Raw genomic sequence first — 15,639 nt, forward strand, 5'->3', positions numbered from 1 at the left:
TTAAGAAAGAGTGAAGTTATGTCAGTTCAAGAGTAGACATTGGGAAATGATACCACAAATAGCAAAGTCAAAATGATTTGTTTTATTGGCATTCCTTACTGCCCTATTGCAAATGAACTAACATTTTAAATTACTGAAGACCTTTTTAATGTATGCTAAGTTCCAGGAGCTGAATCTTACTGAACAAGAGATTACCAAAAGAGAATACAACTGCACCATAATCAGGAAATACTTTGCATGAGAAACAGTGGAAAGTGGAAGTATCAACTGACCATCTAAAGCTTTAGATGGCTGATCTTTGTAGATAGGTTAGGTAAGATTCAGCTGATTAAATGTAGGCATCTGCCCTGCAAGTATCTGTATATGGATTGTTGCCCAAAAGTGCCATTATAATCAATGGAGATCTAGGTCTAGACCAATATAGTCAGTAGGGTTTGTGTTGTAATCCACCTCATCCTACATAGATATCTAGAAGAGATCAGGTAGATTGGAGTGGGTGCTTTAGTGACAGCAGACCTAGATGAGACTGAGATACTCTGTGCCTCCTTTGCCTTAGTCTTTACTGATAATAGACTTCCAGGCCTCTGAGCTTAGAGGCAAGGTTCCTGGAGGTGCAGGACTAACACGAGTGTGTGAGGATCAAGACAGGGATTTCTTGAGTTCCTGAGGCCAAATGGTCTACATCCAGGGGTGCTGGGAGAGCTGGCTGATGTCATAATAAGGCCACTCTTAGTCATCTTTGAAAGGTCATGGAGATCAGGAGAGGTTTCCAACACTGAAGAAAGGCAAAGGTTGCATCCATCTTTGAAAAAAGTCCAAAAGGACAATACAGGGACCTACAGGGTGGTCAGCCTCACTTCATTCCTGGGTGAATCACTGAGTGAGTCCTATCAGAACACATTTCATTTCTGGACACATGAAGGAGAAGAAAGTCACTGGGAACAGTCAGCATGGGTTTAACAAGACTAAATACTTCACTCATTGTGAAGTATTGACAAACTCATTGTCTTCTGTGATAAAATCACTGGATTTTTGAATGAAGGGAAAAGCAGTAGATGTCATTTTGGGTGAATTCATCAAGGAAGTTTGACAGTGACTCCCACAACATTTTTGTATTCAAGTTAGGACCCTACAGCCTGGATGGTAGTACAACTAGATGGGTAAAAATCTGATTGCATGGCGAGGTTCATGGTTAATAGGTCGCACTTCATCTGGAGTAAGAAGTGGAGTACCACAGAGATCTATCCTGGGACCTGTTGTGTTTAACAACTTTATCAATGAAGCAGAGGAGGCAGTGGGGCTTGCTTTTGTCAAATTTGCAGATGATCCCACACTCCGGGCTGCAGTTGATGTGCTTCAAAACTGGGCTGCTGTTTAGAGGGACCGGGGCAGGCTGGAAGAATGTGCCAGCAGGAGCTTTTTGAAATTCTTTCACAAATGTCCTGCCTCTGGGAAGGGAGAGGCCTTTTCACTAATCAAGGCTGAGGACTGCCTGGCTGGGTAGCAGCTCTGTTGAAAAGGGTCCTGGGGGATGTTAGTAGACAGCGAGCTGAAGATGAACCAACAGTATGCCCTGGTAGTAGAGAAGGCAACAGCATACCAGGCTGTAACGACAAGAATATAGCTAGTACATAAAAGACAATGATTATCCTCCTCTACTTGGTGCTTATTAGATTGCATCTAGACCACATACTGTGTCCAGTTTTGGGCCCTCCCCCAAAGGGACAAGGAAGATGTTGACAAACTGGAGCTATTTTAGCGGCGATAAAGTCAGTGGCTGGAGTCCTGTGAGGAAAGACTGAAGGAGTTGGCTTGGTTCAGCCTGGAGAAGGGACAGCTTTGGGGGGCATAACAGTGCCTGGCAGTGCCTGTGAGCAGACTATCAAGAAGATGGATCCAGGCTCTTGACTGTGGTGTATGGTAGGAGGATGAAAAAAAAAGTGCTTAAATTGAAACGAGAGATCCAGGCTGGATATAAAGAAAACCTTTTTCTTCATGAAAACAGTCAGGCTCTGGAAGTGGCTGCCCAAGAAGATGTGCAGACTCCATCCTTGGAGATTTTCAAGATGCAACTAGATAAAGCCCTGAGCAATCTGTTCTGCACTTGCATTGAACCTGCTTTGAGCAGGAGATTGGACTGGAGACCTACTGAGGTCCCCATCCACCTGAATTATTCTATTGTTCTATGAAACTGGGTCCTGAATGAAATAATGATTTCCCTCCATCAATTGTAAAGACAGCCTTGGATGACTAACTCCGCTGTAGACCTCTATATCATAAATATCTAATGTTAGATTATGTGAATCTCACCTAGTTGGCCAGCTCTAGCACAGGTGACTGTAGACTTAAGTTGCTACAGACTCTAGAGCATCTGTGTGATAAAGGTACTACACGTAGACTGAGCTCATCTGTCCATCTCCTTTCCCTTCGACACCTCGGTGTAAGAGTTTCCCTGAACTTCCTGCTGCTCCCTGCTGACCCTGACACTGTAGCATGGGTTGTGTCTTTTCTCCAAAATATGACCCCATTAGCTCTCTTTATGATGCTTTCTCCTGTTTCTGTGCTATTCTCGGCATCCCAGTTGCTTCACATGTGAAGGAATTAATGATCCAATTATTCTTTCCTTGACCTCCCCCTTTTATCTGGAAGAGTAGTAGATGACATGTAAAAGGGAAGATGTACGGCCAAGGTGTAAGAATTGGCAGACATGCATTCATGGCATGAAAGTTTAAACGTCGTGGCACAACAGGTAGAGAGGAGACTTGGTTACACTTCAGCGGGAAAATCTTAATAACTATCAACAACCAGTTTCTCTTACAGAGTTTTTCACCCACATTGCTCTGTTGAGAAGACACCAGTATGCAGCAGCTGTCTCTCCCTCATCGTTTTTCCTCTTCTCATTTTCTATAGCTTTCTTTCCCGGCCAAAAAATTAATGGATCTTAGGATTGACTGGATGTAGCATTCAACAGTAATCATTGTACATCCAACAAGGAAGTGCAGTCAAGTTTATCTGCTGCCTGTAGGGTCTCATGAGCTCAGCTATTAGTTTCTAAAACGTTACATATGTGCCATAATGTTCACATATGTGGAAACTGTGAACTGCGCGAGTGGAATGCGCAGCAGAGTGAAACATAAAGGATGATTTATGAGTGAGTGTAAACACATGCATGCTGATTGTGTTTTGTTCGCTTATTAATTAGCTGGCAAATGCGTGGGGCAAGCTCAAGCTGCAGTTGTGCCAACAGTGCGACACTGTATTTCATTAAGAGAATTCATGATACAGGAGCAGTATGCCGATGCTGTATAAGGCTTCCTGGCAAGACCTGGGTGTCTATGTCTAGTAGGGATCCTTGGGTTTCTGATTTCAGCCTTAGGTGCTGTCCTGTCATTCCTGCTTTGGAAAATTAAAAGGTTATTTGTACATTATGCATCCTAAGATAGATTTGGGTAAGGGTGTGTGTGTTGGAATGCAATACATTACACAGAAGTTGAGTTGGTTCCCAGTTTGAAACGTAGGGTCTAACAAAGTGCCATTTCTGAATGAAATATGATAAGTAACTTTTGTACCCATTTGTATGTGACGAGCTTGTTCTCCCTATGTTTTCTAACCTGCAACCCAGCTACTTAGTGATCTGGCCTGTTACTTAACAACAAAAATATCTGTTCACTTGTATGAAAAATTCATCTGGATGACAGGAGTTACTGCTTTGTAGTCCATTTTGTCCTCCTTGGAGCAGTGTGTAATACTGGCTCACTGTAGTGGTGAGGAGTCTTCATTCCTCTTTATTCTAAACAGAGTTACAGGAAGCCTGTCTGAGGAGACAGCATGAAAATACACGGTGTATTTTTCTGCTTCTTTGAGTCTCCCAACAGAATCCCAAGGAGAGTCCCTAGTAAATGGTTTACAACTTTTTTCCTTCACCAGCAAATGAAAAAAAAAAAATATCCTGTTGTATTTTAGGTACGACTATTTGCATCTGCTCGCTTACAACTTAATGACTTGATTGAAACTGCAGTAAGAGAGAGTAGTGGACCATGGAAATAGAAGCAAAGGGCTGTGCAAATGCTTGATACCTGCAGCAACAGTCTTGCTACAGTGTGTTTGTAGACATAAGGCTTCAAATGTAGGAGTCTGGTTTGTTGTGGGCAAAGACCACAACAAATTTATTATTTCCAGATAATAAATTGAATTTATATCACATAATGACATTGGAAGATGTTGACTGAGATCGTGTCTGCAAGAGGTAAGAAACCTCTTAATCCTTTTCACTGCCTCCTTTGTGAAAATCGCTTCTGAGTTTGATATATGTTTTCCCTTGGAGACAGTAATGCCTTCCTGCTGGCATTTCTTGACCTCCTAACATCCACCAGGGAAAGCAGGAGGACCTGTTGAAACAGCTAAGCAGACTTATCCAGAAGATTCTCCTGTCAATTTAAGAATCTGTTGGTTTGGCTTGTGTGGTTGCATTTCAAAAACGTGTATCATACCAGTGCAAGGAATATAGTTTTGCTAACACTTGGGGAGGGGATGAGCAAGGTCTTTATAATCAGTCATACAGGGTAAGTATGACTGAAAGCGTACAGTAGTGCTTATTTACAGTTTTTCTAAATATAATTCTATTGCTTCATCATTTAGCTTATTTTAGTAAAGAAAGGTAAGTAATTTTTTTTCAGATGTTCTGATTCTGTTCTGTCATGGAGCTGACAAAACGTGAGTTCTTGGGTATGGGAGTGACTGCTGGTTATGGAGTGTACAGCTAAGTTGAAGGAGAAAGTGCTGCTTGAATAGTATGTGTTGTCTGAAAAAAGGCTGAATGTGCTGGGAATGCAAATGAGAACAGAGAGCCACTAAACCAGATGGTCAAAATGCCTTCATAAGTTGATTAAATAGTTATGAATGTATCTTTTCTTTCATGCTGTTCAGATATGCCAGATCATCTACATGTACTTGTAGATCACTGTAACTGCCATGGCTGATGCATATGTAGGGTTCTGACTTGTGTGAATGAATGGGTATAGTCATTAATATCAGCGTACCTTGAAAAGCCCTTGGAAAGTTGACCTGATACATGGCCTTTAGCCCCCAGAGTGTATGTATAACTTCAAGTAGGTGAGCAGTACCGCTGAACTGAGGGCTGAATTAATTTTGCCTGCTCAAAATGGGAGAGCTGTGGTTTTTGAGGACAAACTCTGAAGTAACAGAGTGTACAGTGAGGTTTGTTATTAGAGAGTAGGATTACTCTTAAAAACTGCTAGAGATATTAGTCTTACTCATTTAATAGAGCTGGATTATCAGAGGAAGGTCTATCCGCTTTGTTATTAATATCCTTGGAAGAATTCGTTATTAATAAATTCAAACGCCTCCCTATACAATGGGGTGCTTTCCATAAAGCTTACAGATAACCCTGTTTTTTCGCAGATTCTTTACATGGGACAATGGATGGAGTATTTCTCTTTGAAGATGTTGCTGTGGAAGACAGTAAAACCATGCAGGGCTATGACGCAATTGTTGTAGAGCAGTGGACTGTCCTGAAGGTATGTCTGCGGCTTTTCATCTTAGATTTTTTTGTAAATCAAAACAGTCCAAGATTGTGAGGCAGATTGTCACGTACTGATCTGTGCTTCAGCAGTGTCAGACAGGCAACTGAGGTAAAGGGGTGCAACATAACAGTAATGCCAGTTAACCACACTCTAGGTTTGTACAATGCACTTTTGATTTTGATAGTCTTCGTGCTTTATTGGCGGGGCTAGGAAATGTGAGTGATGGTGAGCAATGAAACTCAGGGCTGGCTGTCCCAAAAATACAGATGTCTGCTAGATTAACTGTAAAGAAGATCTCCACTGGTTGTCAGGGTAACATGATCACACAAGTCACCGTAGCATCGCAGTTCTAAAGGCAGCAACCCATTAGGTAGGCTTAGCTGCATTTGCTTCTGTCTGACCTCCTTCATCTGCTGAAAGAACAAACCACATGTGTCATAGATTGGCTTTTTCCTGATCCAAGTGCACCCTCAGATCAGTAGAAACACTGTTTAGATCAGATCAGTCAGTACCAAATTTCCACAACAAATTTGATACACAGATAGGTATTTGAAAAGTTGGGCTTAAAATTCTTTGTGACTTGAAGCAAAAAGATCATGGGGGGAAAAGAAGATATTATTGCATAAATATTACAGTTTTTTTGTTTTGTCTTGTTTTATTTGATTAATCTGCCAGAAATACATGTTATGTATCTATAAAGGCAATGCCTGATCTTTTCATTTGGAATATATTGTTAGAGGTGTAAAATCCTAAGAAAGACAAGCAAGGCACACACATACCAAAAGGATGGATTAAGGGAAAATAGGACAGATGCTAGACTAAATGTGTAAAATTCCAGGAGAATAGGGTTAAGAGTTTGGTCATTAGATGATGACTTTGTAGTGTAGCAAGAAATGGCCATACAATAATGGCTGGAAACTTCTTGAAGAACAGTGTAATGTGTTAATGGCAGCTTTTCTTGTGCTAACGTGCATCTGAACAAACAATTCCTATATTACATTTAATTTTATTCCAGTTATTACAGACTTGACTGTAAGCTCTTGTTCATTTTTAGGGTCAAATTGTGGTGTTGCCACTCAGGAGCAAGGTTTTGGGATAATGACAGATGGTTCCATGAGTGCATTAGGTCAGTGCTGATCAAGAAGGCAAATGTTAAGAAGCTTTAATATTAACCATATGTTAAAAACTGTTAGGAAAGGAGTAGAGGGTGAAACAGCAAGCATATACTACTACATACTACAGTATAAGCCGTGGTTTGACAGCACCTTATTTCAGAGGTTATGTTAGCACTGTAAATGTTCAGAGAAGAGCAGTGGGGTTGATCAGTGATGGAGTCAGCTTCCATATTAGGAGGACTTTACATGGTGTGTTCTTTCAGCCTGGAAAAGAGAAGGGTTCCAGGGAACGGAATAGGTAGAGGTCTCCTAAATCATGGGAGGCATGTAAATTGGGACTGACTGTTTGCCATCTCTTCCAGTATAAGAACTAAGGGTTGTCAAATGGCACTAGTCAGGGCCAGGTGCAAAACAAACAAAAAGGAGATAATTCAGGTAATTCTTTATGCAGCAGGCAGCAGAATTGTGGAACTCCTTTCTGGAGAATGCGGTAGGTTCAAGAAGTTTAGATGGGTTCAGGTGGAAGCAATGTTGTTTTTTCCTCTACCTTAACTATCTCTGTGTTTATACAAGCATTTTAATTCAGATCATGAGTGTGTTTTTTAAGTGAACCCCTTGATCCTCCCCACTTAAGATCACAGAATCACATCACAAAATGGTTTCATATTGCACAAACTGGATTCCTTTCAGTGGAAACTAAACCAGATGTGCTGAGAGGAAGTACACAAAATATTTGGGGCAGGTATCCTACGTGCTTGTCCTGATATATGTTACTTTTTCTTAGCTGTGACTTAGAGCCGTGTTGAAGACTGCTTCCTGAGTTAAATGGATTCTTGGTCTGAATCAATTTGGCTCATAGACAACCAGTGAAGGGTTCCCTGTCTCAATAGGATATTGCAGCAAGGTTTTGCATAATGGCCCCTATTGCTCTGTGTGGACACAAGAAAGTTTGTCTCAAGCGACATGGCAAGGACAGCATCTGGTAATGGGGATCCTGTGATGGCAGAATGGTGACCAAAACACTAAGACACAGTGGAAGAGTATCTTCTAGAAGGGCCCCTTGAAGTGTTAGAGTCCTGGTAGGTGCAGTGTCATTTGCCTTCAGTTCTAGCAGTTCCATGCTGGAGACGCAGCTGGTCAACAGATTAAGGAATCAACCTCCCAATGCCATCTGGCATGTCAAGAGATGCTGTAGTGCTGCACACCAGGTCTGTGTGAGGGCTAGCATGGAGAATCTCTTGTTCCAGACATAAGATTTGGTAGGTGCAGTTTCAGAAACTGACTGAGCATATACACAGCTTGTCAATATGATCAAATTATCTCTGCTGTAATTTAAAATTTGGATGCTGGGTTTTCGCTAGTGATTTTGCTCTTCTGAGATCAAGTTCCCCTCTTTTGGGGACGTTATGAATGTGTTTACCCACCAACCTGAAAGTGTAAGAATATGGAGAAGAAAAAAACCTCCTGAAGAAAGGAGGTTGAGGCATTGGGGAACTCTTGCAAAGATCTTACCAGAGGAAACGCAGAGCTGACCATCTCCGTTTTCTTCTTCTGACATTTAAATAAGCACCTGGATATTTCATGCCTGATGCTTTCTGAGACACAACAGGCATAGGTAGGTGAAGTCATCAAATGAATGAAAGAAATACTGGAAGCTGGGGGATCTGTAGGCATTTGCCCAATGTCATACCCGGAGGACCAAGTCACCTCTCTGATAAACCCCATCAGAATTCACCTTTATTTACCATAAACATAGATTTATGCAGTGGCAGAGGAAAGGACTGTAAAATGGAGGATGTAGAGGGAAGGAGACAGAGTTCAGTAGCGACAGAAGCCTGTAAAGACTTTGTTTCTGTTATGAGTACTTCAAAGTATAATCATCACAGAGATAATTATGGAACAGTGGAATGACTCATTAATGTAGACTTTCTTTTTTTTTTTTAATATAGGTTCAGCTGTGATCTAGATTAACCTTTTCCATTTGTCATTTTCATTTATACCAAGGCAGTGGAAGAAGCCCTGATGGGCAGCACGACATAAATATGTATATAATGGATCCTTATTTTAAATTTGTATCAGATTTGATTATCTGGATGAGCTATGGAGTTCAGATGTGGTCTGTACTCTCTGTAGATTTATTGTGCTGTACCCCAGTTAAAAAGAAGAAACAAACAAAAGAACCCCAGCCACAACAAAAGCAAGCTGTTTTAAAAAAGGAAGACATGTAGCCTGTATCAATGCCCTTAGTAATAAAAAGAGAACCTTTCTAAATGAAAAGCTAAAGTTCTGCTGTTTAACCATAAAGGCAAAAGAGAGGGCTTTGCACACCTCTTAGCAGAGAAAGTGCTGCCTTTTTTAATTGCTAAGGCTAATAGAGAAAACAAGCTGAACAGTGTGATGCACCCAGTATGTGTGTAAAATGTCAGTTTGTAGAGGATGTAAAGCTCGCAGCTGTCACAGTATGTGGTCCCGCCAAGCAGCAGACAGGATGTAATAGCTCTGAGTTATTTAACTCTTTCTTCTCAAAGTAGAGCTGTGGCATCCCCGGCAAATGACCACAGAACTTCTAATGACAAAATGCTGCTATCATCCCTATCACTTTAACTGTAAAAACGTCAGGGCACATTATTTCCACCGCAGCCCTGAGATCTAGCACTGAAACTTGTTTGATGGTTTTAATTCTGCTTGTGTAGGCAAATGTGGGTAGACAGCTCTGATTAATCGGAGCCTGCATGATTTCCATCTCCCCAACTCTAATCTGTCACCTTCTCTTCCCCATTACCCAAGACAAAATAGCTAATGCTGTCTTTAAAGTTGAGTGCTATAACATTTATTTTAGATTTCTGCATTGTTCTGCTTCTGAAGCCTTGTTCATTCTGAAAATATTGTCCTTAATTTACAGGTATTATCTCATTGAAAATCTTCAGCAGGCAATTTATCACTTTTTTATTTTCTGCTATATCATGTCTTTGGTGTACTGACCTGAATTAAAATCTCAAATTCATTATGGTGTTGCCATTTCCCTGGCAGAACTGAATGGGGTCAGTGTCCACTGTAGACAGGGTAAACCTTTTAAAATGCAACATATCAAAAGATTTAAAAAATTATCTCTGCTGAGCCTAGGTTGCAAGTTGCCTTAATGTAAGCCTTGAAACAAATTCTCTGGAAATGAGGATTTGATTTGTCTGTGAATCTGATTTAGGTCATAGGTCAGTTAAGCTATGTTCTGCTGTCTCTAGCCATGGGAGAAGGGCATGACCAGGTCAGCAAAGGAGCTGATGGTGATGGGCATGAAATGCAGTTGTGCGCGTGACCCTCTTTACCACCCAAAGGACGTGTATGTTGCCTGGGCATAGTACTTCAGCATTCTGCCCCTTGTTGCTTTTCAGGAAAAGATGAACAAAACCCTGTTATCTTCAACAAGTTTTTATAGTTACTGTTGCTTTCTTTTATGTAAGACATGAAAGCTGCATATATATGTATATATTTGTCTGCTGAACTCAGTTGACATATGCTCTATATAGGATTAAAATGCACAGGCTAATCTTTTTTTTGTTTTGTTGATAAATTTAGTAATAAAATCTAGCAATATGAATTTGGAACTTTCCTGATACTTCCAGTATTGAATGTCTAACAAAGCGAACATTTCTTCCATGTAAGTACAGGGCACTTGACGTAAACAGGCAGAAAAGCACAGGATTTAAAACAATCTGAATAAAAAAAAAAATCACTTCTTACCTGTCACGTTTTGCTTAGGTTTGTGACAAGATCAGAGATAGCAATTAGTTCTCTGCTCACCCGTAAAATCTTCCAGGAAAAAGTGAGCATATGAGATCTGAACTTTCCACTTAAGAACAAGCTGAGGAAAAGTATTGCAGTCCTCTTTTATACTTTCTAAAACACCCACATGGGGCACAAGCCATGCTTCTTTTCCCCAGCAGGTCTCCTTTAGCCATGCAGTAGTGCCCTGGCTAATGCAGCTCTTTCACCCTGTGCTGCTGCCAGGCAGGTTTGGGAGGGGCCTCAGCATTTTGAGGCACAGGGGAAGCAGGTGCTGGGACCCCATAAATTGCATACGCAGCCTGCACGCAAGTGAAGGGCAGTGCCAACATTTGCTCTCCTGCTCCTGAACTGGTGGCACTAGAGAATCTGTGCTCCAGCTGTGTTTCTCACGTGGAAATAGATTATTTCGTAATGGTGGAGTGATGCACAAAGCCTTTTTGCAAAAGCTAAATTTTGTTGGAGAATAAATTATAACCAAAGGAAATTATCCTGGGGAAGCTGCGTGGAGATGGTTAAGCTGTGTGTGGTAAGGCACCCTGGAGTATGGAAGTTCTCAGGTAGTGTTTTTCTGTGTTGGGTTTTTTCCCCAAAACAGTTGATGGACAAACAGTAAAATCAGCGCTCAGCTTAAGATACAGTGCACAAGTGTTGCAGGAACTGTGAAACTAAAAATGCCAGATTTAGTTAAGAAAATGTACTGATGGATTGCTAGATCTCATTTATTTCTTGTGCTCCGTGGCTGGTTATGTGGAGTTGTCCTATCACGTGTACGTTGCCTGTGCAATAGTAAGTTTAACCCATTTCATAAGATGCTTCTATGCTTCCTTCATGGAGAACCCTCTGTGTCAAGATGTTCACCTTGTGGAGCTTTTGCTACCTATTCTGTGCTTCTATAAATGCAAAATTGTGTTGCTGTGCAAATGTGCCTCTGTGTTACAGGTGCAGGCAGTATCAGGAGCACTCAGATGTTTTTCTTAGTTTATACATACGCTAGAAAGTAGGATTTGCATCTGTGGAAGTCATGGAGAGAAGTGGCCTTTGTGGGTCCAGGAGGGTTTTTTGGTTGTTTTTACCCTAGACGGGGAGAGAGATGTGAATGCTGCTCAGCAGCCTATGTGTGTTTGAAATTGTGACTGGATACATCTGAGTCGCAGAAAAACTGTCGTAACAGGATGCTACCCCATATAGTGTCACAGCCTTATTATATTCTCAAAAATATTTCACAGTGCATGAATTCACATATATTAAGTAATCATAAATAACTCTACACTACATATGCCCAGTATAATGAGCAAAAAGCCTGTCTGTGGGTTTATTTATGAGTTTTTTTCCTATTAACTTTTCACTTGGGCCCCACACAGTTGGAGAGCTAGTCTGCATTGGTCAGTGACCCATTGGCTGCCAAAAACCACTGGTGGTTTCTAAGGGTGCAGGAGCCACCCCATGCCCTCTGCTTCCCAGCTAACGGATGCGTAGCCAGTGTCTGCTCACAAGGCGCTGTGGTGTATTACACGTGGAAATTCAGGAGCAGCTCAGTATTGGAGGAGCATAGTCCAACTTTTATTGCTGAAACACTTGTGAAACTTCTCTGTTGCTTCCAGTAAGTGTTTTAAATGGATCAATAATGTTATATTATTAGCAGAAATTACCTTTGGAAGAAGTCTGAAAAAGAAAAAGGTAAATAATTCACAAATTTAGAGCTTGGATTTAGTCTCCCTTGTCGGCTGTGTTACTGCAAACATAAAGCATTTGCAGCACGCTTTTACCAGGTCATTCTCAGGCAGCCCATATATTCAGTTTCTCTCATTTTATTTTTTCTCTTTTCCACTAAGGTGCAAGTCCTGCCTTCACCACTTCCTCTTCCTCCCTTCAGTGCCCTAGGAGAAAGCTCTGGTTTTGGCAATGGGGGGGGACTGGTGACCAGCACTGGCTGGGGTGCATGTTGCCGCCCTCGTGGGCTCTCCCCTCTATTTTTTTGTAAGGAGCTGGGTTTGAACACCCTGCCCCTTTTCCCCCACAAACTGTAGGTTACACTTTCAAAGCGACTTGTGTTTTTTACTTCCCATCCTCTTTGCCATCTGTCTGTAGATCTTAGTATGCAGTCTGTTAGGGTTTGCTGATAAAGATTTTATTAAGTTTTATTTAATGGGATTTTCAATCTTCCGTTTTTTTAATCCATGTTGGAAAAAAATATTAAATAGTGACAATCCATAGCTGCCTTGTAACTAAACCACATTCACTTAACCCAGGAAAGAATGATTTCTAAAGAACTTCTTTCTGTCTCACCAGAGCTTAGTAGTTGTCTTGTTTATTATCTTGCTGTGGTTAAAATTGCCACAGTAGGGGGGAAGAAGGAAAGAAAAATTGTTAATGCAGTTGTTTGTGTGGCTTGCCCTAGATATTATTAGTATAATTTTTTAATCTTTTTTTTTTCTAATGAGCAGAAGCAACTGTGAAAGGAGAAAATGCTGAAAACAAACAGTACAACTATAAATAAAATTAATTTGTTTCATGTGATGCAAGTCAAGGGAAAAACCTAGCTTAATATGCTCTGGCTTCTTGACACTCAAGGTGTGATCAGAGCTTACTTATCATCCACAGGAGAGTGGGAAGCAAGTTAATTAAAATTTTCCACCCTTTCACTGAATGAAATGTCTCCCAGTTTGAGATGCATTATTTGAACACTTCTTTTTCAGTAGAACTCTGGCACATGCTTTCTACTTCAGCTGGTGTTCAAATCCAATATTTGCTAGCTAGAAAGGGCATTGCAATTTCATCTTATGGAACTGCATGTTTGAAATTTTATTTCCATTGTCTCAAATAATAGTAGATAAAATAATTTTAATTATTGTATTAACTATAAAATGACAAGATGACTCTTTTCCTCTGTGCCTGTCCCACAGTGTATTGTTTGTTTTGAAGCATTTTTGCTTTAGAAAGCATTTAATATGACACCAATTAAAAGTCCGTATAGCCGTGACTGCTGCTGGCACACAAATTCCAGTCGTGGGATAGGATTACAACCGATGATTCAGGAGGGGGAGGGAAAAGTAATTTCTTGTGGTCTTAAAGAAAGCTTCATTTATCTGTATTTGCAAGTAAGGAGCTTGAAGCCCAGATGAATTACACCTGTTTATTCAGGAGTGACTGCTTTCTCTTGTCTATCATTTTCAAATGCAGCCAATTATTAGGAGTAGTTTATTCCCTCGGGAACATCAGGAAGAGGTGCGGTGTCTGACTCCAGCGAAGCGTCATGCAGAGTCGGAGAGAGCTTGTTAAAAGAGCGTGAGGAGCTCGGAGGAGGTGTGCACCTCTGCATAATATATACACTTCCTTCCTCCAGACAGACTAACACGCAGATTGTGGGGTCAGGTAACAGCATATATGAAAAATAAGAGGTCACCTTTTTATAACAGTTGTACAGGACTCTTTCAGCAATGTTTTTTAAATTTCCAGATTTTTTTTTTTTCATTTTTCTTTAAGCTTAATTGACTTTAATCTTAAATTTAATTTCTGATACTTTACACTTGTGAACGTGCTTTACCTGCTCTTTTCCCTTCTGCCCATTGAGATTAGGAAATACAACATCATCTGCTACAGATGATGCTTAATCCTGACAAGTCAGACAGGTCCAAAAGCCAGCCGTGTCTCGCCACTCAGAGCCTGCGGGGACAGTGGGCTGTGGCAGGAGTGATGGCCCATCCCTGAAACAATTTGGCTTCTGCAGCAGCCAAATGAGCTCTGCGTGGTATTGATGTCCTTCCTCATTGCCGTAATCTCCCTCTGATTTTTGACATTTGTGGCATATCCTGATGCAAGGAGAAGGTTCTTGCTAATCACCGACCTTAGGCAATGAATTCAAAATAGAAATCCTCTTTGCAACATAAGCTGTTGCTTGGGGCACAAACAAGGTCTGCTGTGCCAGTCTTTCCTGACCTGTTAGTCTTACACCCTCTAAATGAGTGAGCTCTTTCTGTTTTTCCCTCTACAAACACTGTTTGATGGAGGGAATGTTTTGGTCAGATCCTTTTCTGTGTTCTTCCAGGCCCCTCATGGCGGGCTTGCCATGGTGGATGCTCTGACCTTAATGCTTGTGTTGCATATTTTCGACTTTATTTTTGGAAGGCATTGTTAACTACTCTCATAGATCTTCGTGTGTTATTAATGTGTTTTCTTGAGACATTAGCTCTTAAAGGCATCTAGATATGTCATAATTTTTGCATTACCCTTGGACACTTTATTTTAAAAACTTGAAAAAGGGTGGAAATATTCATCTCATGGAAGGAAATGGGAGTCTGAGGAGACCCTGAATCTACCACGATCACAGCTGTAGGATAAGTCCTGATCGCATCAGAAGACATGGGTCAAAGGCCACGTGGTATTGCTCCCCTCTTGCAGGGCATCATTTTCCTCTCCTGGAGTCAGCAATTCTGGTCTGTACATGATGGAGTTGTAAAGTAGCAGTATCTCTGTAAGTCCTTGAAAGCCTCTGTACAGAAATCGGAAGTAGCATTAGTAGAGTGTTCTCTTGCTCTTTCTGGAGTAGAGTTTTTAAGCATTCTTTTTTTTAAGCAGGACTGATACAGCTTCTTCAGCTATTTGCATTTGTAGTCCTGATCAGGTTTTTAATAGGTATAGTCAGGCAGTCATTCAGTTACGAAGATACCAAGTGACCTAAATTGCATTTGTTAGAAGAAAGGAATAGCTGAAATTGGAATTCACTAAAACACCTTGAAATAACTACAGCAGGATTTGGATTAGTTCTGATGGAATGACTATTTTATTACTGTGGAATAAATGGATTTTTTTTGGAGCTGCAAAACTATTGTGCCTTACTTAGTGTTGAGAATTGGCAGTTAAAACTCCTTGTGTGCACATGAAACCAGTTATAAGTGCCTGAGCTTTCTGGCAAATATAATTGTTACTCCAAAAGAATATAGCTATATTTGCAGAGACTAGTAGTTACCATTTGCCTGCTTTGTGTTTATTAAAATTAAAAGCTAGTAAATATGCTCTAGCATCTATTTGTTAAATTACTAAAAGTCTTGGCAGTTAGACACCTCACTGAAGCAATCTTTGTTGAAATCACCAGTGGTTCTTTCTGTGCGAATTACAGGGTTTGCCACCTAGTAGAAAGAGAATTAGCAAGGCTCTGCTGGGTAGATCTGCAGCTGGAGCCAGATTTCTGCACTGAAAAG

General features: G+C 40.8%; 1 protein-coding gene across 1 annotated transcript in view; it reads left to right on the forward strand.

Moving 5' to 3' along the window:
• RFTN1 (raftlin, lipid raft linker 1) overlaps positions 1-15,639 on the forward strand; it is an 86,538-nt gene that overhangs the window by 64,874 nt on the left and 6,025 nt on the right. Inside the window, exon 6 of the mRNA XM_010295157.1 lies at positions 5,422-5,537. Coding sequence (XP_010293459.1) covers positions 5,422-5,537 — 116 coding nt within the window. The remainder of the gene's footprint in view (positions 1-5,421; positions 5,538-15,639) is intronic.

The sequence above is a fragment of the Phaethon lepturus genome, unplaced genomic scaffold (genome assembly GCF_000687285.1).
Source record: "Phaethon lepturus isolate BGI_N335 unplaced genomic scaffold, ASM68728v1 scaffold4979, whole genome shotgun sequence".
Taxonomy (NCBI): Eukaryota; Metazoa; Chordata; class Aves; order Phaethontiformes; family Phaethontidae; genus Phaethon; species Phaethon lepturus.